At 47.0% G+C, this 6603-nt stretch overlaps 1 protein-coding gene across 3 annotated transcripts in view; it reads right to left on the reverse strand.

Annotated features, from left to right (window-relative positions):
* The window catches only part of LOC123968656 (C-C chemokine receptor type 2-like), a 3521-nt gene extending 2279 nt beyond the window's left edge, over positions 1-1242 (reverse strand). The window contains exons 1-2 of one of the 3 annotated variants that reach the window (XM_046045523.1): positions 1102-1242; positions 106-267 (exon numbers count right to left, since the gene is read on the reverse strand). In XM_046045523.1, the coding sequence (XP_045901479.1) occupies positions 106-267; positions 1102-1108 (169 nt within the window). In that variant the 5' untranslated portion in view covers positions 1109-1242. Of the gene's footprint in view, positions 1-105; positions 308-1101 lie in introns of those variants that run through there. The other 2 variants (XM_046045524.1, XM_046045522.1) reach the window with 2 other exon arrangements.
* Positions 1243-6603: the final 5361 nt, after the last annotated feature.

Consider the following 6603-nt stretch of genomic DNA (forward strand, 5'->3'; position numbering starts at 1 on the left):
GTCTCTCTCTCTCTCTCTCTCTCTCTCTCTCTCTCTCTCTCTCTCTCTCTCTCTCTCTCTCAAACACACACACACACACACACACACACACACACACATACGTACCTATGAAGCCGAAGATGAAAACCAAACTATAGAGAGTGGGCAGAAACACCCTGCCAAAATTTCCCACATGGTCGTAGCTGCAAGGAATAAACTCTCCCACATCCCCGCCATTATAAAATGAATAATCATACACGATGCTGTCGGTGGTATTTGCTTCATCACCTGCAGGCAGACAATTATTTTTAAATTTCAACATTTACAACATACTTACTTTATTTTCATTGTACATTCAGACACAATAAAACACATTAAAACGGTCAGGTAGCCTGCCGGTAAACAAATGCTGCTAGTTGAGGTGAATGGAATTTAAATAAGGTTTTATCATCTCAACCGTTTTCATAGGAGCTACTTTTTCTACTACTGTGGCCCCTGTTCATGGAAAGACATGGCACATAATACAATACAATGTACATAATGTGTCTGCAAATAAAAAAACCCAACACTATCTGCCAGGGTTTGTAACAATCATCATTTGAGTTTTGGAAGTGAATAACCCCCCTTAAAGTCAATTGATAACGGAGGTTATTACGCCACTTGCTGGTATTTACAGGTAACGTTATTGCTCCCTGGCTGGAAACGTTTGTCATGCCTACACATTAACGACCAGACAAAATACTGCAAGCATGTAGGGATTCTTTTAGATTTCTAAGTGTTTGAAGTGGCAATTACTTCCGATTTGAATTCCTTTGAACTGTTGTTATTTGGTCTACCTTAGCAGATATGTATTTGGAGGCTGTGCATTTGATGAATACAAAAAAGTAGGCTACAGTTTGATAACCAGTAATTTCTATTTATTAATTTTCACACTTTCGTTGTTTAATAAAGACCCAAATAGAAACCCAAAGAATTTATGAAGTAGCCTATATTGCATTCCAGCATTTAGATTTAAATTGAAAACGGACGGGCCTATAACTGCAATGTATGTGGTCTCAAGGATCACAATATATCATACACAAATATTTCTTCAACAGATCATCATTATTAAAATGTATTCACCTGACATGGTGATATCTCAGTGATGCCTTCTCCTATCGGGTGTAGTTGGCAGGTCAGGGCTCCTTATTACTTCGTCCGGATATTTATGGATGTGGTGTCCTCAAATGTATAGCGAGGAACTAACGCTTAAACTCAGCAGTCCCCAATTAATGACTTGTACAGAAAGAGAGGCACAGATGTTGTTTCCTGTACTTCTGTAAGTGTGAAGAGATCCTTATCAGGGGCCCGACGCTCACAGACTCTTGAAATGCTATAAAAAGGGTGTCAAAATAAATGACAGGCATATCAAAACAAAGCATGAAGTCATGTGGTTATCTTAAAGGCTCAACTTGCCTTTCTGCTGAAACGCTCAATTAATCGTGTTTTTCAAAAATGCGGTGCAAAGTTCACGCTTTTTGGATTTTAATGGTCAGGATTATATCTAATAAAAGCCTCTAGGCCTTTATATAGAGATATAGGCCTATTTTACATAGCCTATATTTGTAATATTAGTTTAATGTGCGAATTCAATATTGGAGGTCGGTGGATTTTATGAGGAGGGGTTTTGTGACATTTCTTACTGAGGGGTCGGGTCATCCCTCGTCAGGAAGCCACATTTCCATTTTCGAGGTATGTAGGCTATAGATGAATATAAAATATAAAGAAAAAGAAAAAAATATATAAAAGAGAATAGATATGTACAATATTCACATTATTAACAGAATTGTGATGAACAGTAAATAAATAGAGGCAAAATTGATGCAGAGAATATTGCATGTTGATTAAAACAGAGAATATTGCACAGAAGAAGAAGATACTTTTATTGTCACATACACATACATGTTGCTGTTGTTACATGAGTGTGAAATATTATTAACTAAGTGTCCATGTGTCAGACACTTTGAGGGAGGAGTTAAAGATTTTGATGGCCACATGCAGGAATGACTTCCTGTGGCGCTCTGTGTTGCATTTTGGGGGGATGAGTCTTGCACTGAGAGTGCTCCTATGTTTGACCAGCACATCATGTAGTGGGTGGAGGACATTTTCCAAGATGAAATGTAGCTTGGACAGAATCTTACTCTCTGACACCACCGACAGAGAGTCCAGCTCCACACCCACAACCTCACTGTCCTTGCGGATCAGTTTGTTGAGTCTGTTGTGTCAGCTACCCCAGATGTTGAAGGACCTAAGCCTCCTCATAAAATAGAGACGGCTTGAGTGTTCTTGGCCTAGTCCAGTTTATTGTCAATCTGCACACCCAGTTATTTGTATTACTCCACAACATCCACACTGACCTCCCGAATGGAAACAGGGTCACTGGTGCCTTGGCTCTCCTTTGATCCACAACCAGTTCCTTAATTTTTGTCATATTGAACTGCAGATGGTTTTACTCACACCATGTGACAAAGTCACCCAATTTACCCTGGTATCTGGCAATCTTCCCTCCAGAAACTGTGTGTCAAACCAGTGACTATTTTCTTGCATTGTAGAGACTTTATGGAGTATAGTATGGAGTAAATGCAAGAGCATAGCCTGTATCTCTGCCTTCAATAAAGGATGAGATACCTAGGAGGGGGTCTGGGGTTTCTCTACCAGAAAATTGTGAACATTAAACTCTTTTCTGCAACAATTTATGGTTGACAAGTTTTTTGATTCGTGAAAAGTGCCAATTGCGTGAGTCTCCGAGCCGACGCGTGGCAGTTGGCAGCGACGCGTGACAGTTGGCAGCGGTTTTTTAGCTTATATTAGTTAGGGCTAGACGATTAATCGTTTTCAACTTGTCCTGGAACAGAGCTGGAATAATGTTGTTGAAGGCAGAGTCCACAAGGTACCTGGTTCCTGGAGAGTCCAGGTACTGGCGGTTGTAATGAAGGGCCATGTTCTCTGAGTTGTCTGCATTACATCGTTACATCATCTCAATCAGCTGTGTGCTGAGGCTACATTCTAAGGTCGCCTTGGTGATGCTAAAAGCTGTCTGACTAACAGGCTAGACAGCTGCTCTCACTGAGTTCTAACCTGAAGCACAGCTCTGCTTCTCCTGGTCCTACCGAACAGACCGTAACTCAAAATAAACACACTATTAGAGAGATAAGATCCTCATGAAGATGATGTCCAAGATTTGTGTGTCTACTGTCAAAAATGTGTTCACAGCAGCAGTATAGAAATGTCCATCTTTCTGCCTCTTTCCTGAAACTTCAGGTCTGATTTACTATGGGAGTCTATGCGGCAGTTGAGTCGGACTGCTCTGACTTTAGAGCGGACTGTTCCAGCTCTGTAAGTTCGATTGCTTTCAAAGTTACACATCAGCAGCAGAATAAGTTTTACTACAACTTGTGAAAAATTATGTATATAGAGTGAAAGCTGTGGGAGATACAACGAGTTGAAGACAAGTTTTACAGAAGATTTTGAAGTGAATTGCCACTGTGTCAATTGGTCTTCTCACTCTTAAGGTGTTCACACTGAAAGCGAATCCAGTTTCGGACAAATAAACACCCGTAGTCGGTCTGGATTATGCTCTGACAACTACGCCGTTTACCCGCAGGAGGAGCTCAAAGTTAACTGCTTTTATTAAATTAGCTTTTTACTTTAGTTTTTGGAATTACAACTTGATTTATCTTCACTCGTGCTTCTCGGCAGCGAGATTCCGTGCACATCCGGTTCCGCTGTTGTTGTTAGTGTCGGATGGCACCAGAGTTCTGCTGGACTACTACTTCATATTTAAATAAAAACCGGACAAAGCTGGACATTACTTGGAGAAAAGAAAGCAAGGAAGTTGAACTACCTGGTGAGTTCAGAAAATGTGTGTCTGTAATTTTATTCCAGCTATTGTTGTACTTTACTGTGAACAGGTTAGGATAGCATAGCCCTGATCGATCCGAACTCCATTCAGAAAATAAACATTTTAAAAGTTGTTGTCCTGCTGACTTGCTAACAGACCTGACAAAGCATGAATTCATATGTGTTACAAAACGGCATCATATTGTAGTTATTTTGGCATCAGTTTGATCCGTTTATTGCAATTAAATCACAGCAAAGGGTTTATTTTGGGTTCATATACCTGTAGTATCCACGGGCTGTGTGTATTCGCTTAAAACACATTGTGTGTGGACACTCAAAATGTTCAGCAGTCAAACTCGTGCGAGTAAACGAGGTGAATATTAAATTCGCTTTCAGTGTGAACACACCTTAACTCCCAACATTCCGTCACATTCCGACACAAAACTTTGAAACCTTGCTTTACAGCATTCACCCCAACTAACGTTAACATTACAGCAAAACGTGGGCACCAGCCAAACTGACACAGGCAGCGGCTGTGTTGCGGTTTTGTCCAGTGTCAACTCACACTTAAGTGTTTCAGCAGCGGAGCGTTTAGCCTGCCCTACGTTGTTGACGTGTTGTTAATTTGTCATTTGGTGTGCTTCCACTACAGATAACAGGGGTTACGGACTGTAACCCGGATTCTATGAGTATAGGCGCAGCCCTCTATGGCTATCACTATTGGGTTTACCCCTTCCGCGCACCTGCGCGGCACTGAGAATTTTAGTCTACGCCCACGAACACAGCGTGGGCCTCTCCTATGTCTGCACCTTGTATATATACAATGGTGAGACCCAGCCTTCGGCTCCCAAGTGCCTTTTCTTCAGCACTGAGAACCAAGGTCCAGTGAGGCCCACAACTTAGAGGGCTGCGCCTATACTCATAGAATCCGGGTTACAGTACGTAACGCCTGTTCTATTTCGTACAGGCTTCGCCCTCTAAGGCTATCGCTATTGGGTTAGAGGCGAAGCAGGATGAGTCAACGCCTCACTGGCCCATACGGTACCACCAAGCACAACCCACCTGCCCAGAGCCATAATGAACCACCCAGTCACCCGCTGACCGCGGCAGTGGTGTTGGCATGCGCACGGGCACCGATGGCGCGGCATGGGAGGCCGAGGGCCGCTGCATGCGTAAGACGGGAAACTGAGCGGGGACCCCCCCAGCTGTACAGACGCAGGCAGGGTCATGACAGCAACCACGTCAGCTGCGCCCAAGGCAGGGCCACGTAAGCAGCGGCCACCCCCCCCCCCCACAAGGGAAGTCCCTTGGACCGCTACCTGTAGTGCACAAACAGACGCTGCGAACGGTGCCAGACGGCCGTGCGCGCCACATAGCAGGACAGTGCTCGCATCGGGCAGGGCAGGTGGGACGTGGCATCCTCCGCCGACCCATGGGGGGGAGGGATAAAGCCCGAGAGGGTGATGATCCGCGACCGAAAGGAGCTCGTAATGCTTTTAGGCATGAACGCCAGGTTAGGGCACAGGATAGCCGAGCTGCCATCGACCTGAATCCTGAGGCATGACGGAGCCACGGAGAGGGCAGACAGGTCGCTGACCCTCTTGGCTGTTTTCAGAGCCATGAGCAAGGCGACCTTAGCCGAAAGGAACCTCAGGTCCACAGTCTCCAAGGGCTCAAAAGGGGCTTGGGTTAGCGCGCGTAAAACCAGTGGCAAATCCCACTGTGGGGCCGGTGCCTTCACACCTCCCTAAGGAAGCACTTCACCAGAGGGTGGGAGAATGAGAGAATGGGAGATGAAAATTGCAGACCAGAAGGCGCGGGATCAGCCGCACCGGCAGGGGAAGGCATACAGCAGCCTGGGGGGCCAAAGGGGGTGAGCAAAGGTGTCCACTCCCAGCAGGGGAACCTCCCGCGGGCTCAGTGAAAACCAAACGGCACACTGAGCGTTCTCTTTGTTGGCAAACAGATCCACCTCTGCTCTGGCGAACGAGGGCCTCCCCTCGACATGTGGAGAGGCCTGCGGCTCCGCCACAGACTGCCCACCACCCGAGAGAGGCAGGTCCCGCCCCAGCCCATCAGGCAGGCGTCCATGAAGACCGAGATGTGGGACGTGACCCTACCCAGGGGGACCCCGACCGAAAGAGAGAGGGGGGTCTCGCCAGTATGCCAGATCCGGAGTCAACGACCGGGGTACGGAGACGCGGCGCCGTCTCTGTCTCACCGGGTCGATACGCAGGCGGATGAACCACCGCTGCAGCCTGCTCATGTGGAGGAGGCCCAGGGGAACCACCACGTGAGCCGCCAACATGAGGCTCGCGAGCAGGCTGAGCGGCGGCCACTGGCTCTGTGGAGGCAGTGGCCAGCCGAGGTGAGGGAGGGGGAATGCTTATGACATCGGAGCCGAGCTGCGTGAAGGCCGCCTGGCCGGCCGCAGTCATTCCGTGTAGTGTGGAGGAAATGTGTGTGAGGGTGACCACTGACTCGACAGAGACAGCGGCGGGCCCAGGAAAAAGCTCTTTAGGGCTCTGTTTGTGTTTTATTTCAAAATAGCTGGGGTTTCGAACAACAGTGCAAACAGAACAGGCACAGGAAACACACAATTCCTCCCCAAAATGTCATTGGCGCTTCCCAGGGCAGCGAGGCTGCGCAGACCATGAGCAGGCCAGAGACGGAGCCTTGGAAGTGCGGCCTTGCGCCAGCAGAGCGGCTGGGGCACTCTGTGAGCTGCGCACTAGCCCCCTTGCT

This window comes from Micropterus dolomieu, linkage group LG03 (assembly GCF_021292245.1).
Source record: "Micropterus dolomieu isolate WLL.071019.BEF.003 ecotype Adirondacks linkage group LG03, ASM2129224v1, whole genome shotgun sequence".
In the NCBI taxonomy this organism is placed as follows: Eukaryota; Metazoa; Chordata; class Actinopteri; order Centrarchiformes; family Centrarchidae; genus Micropterus; species Micropterus dolomieu.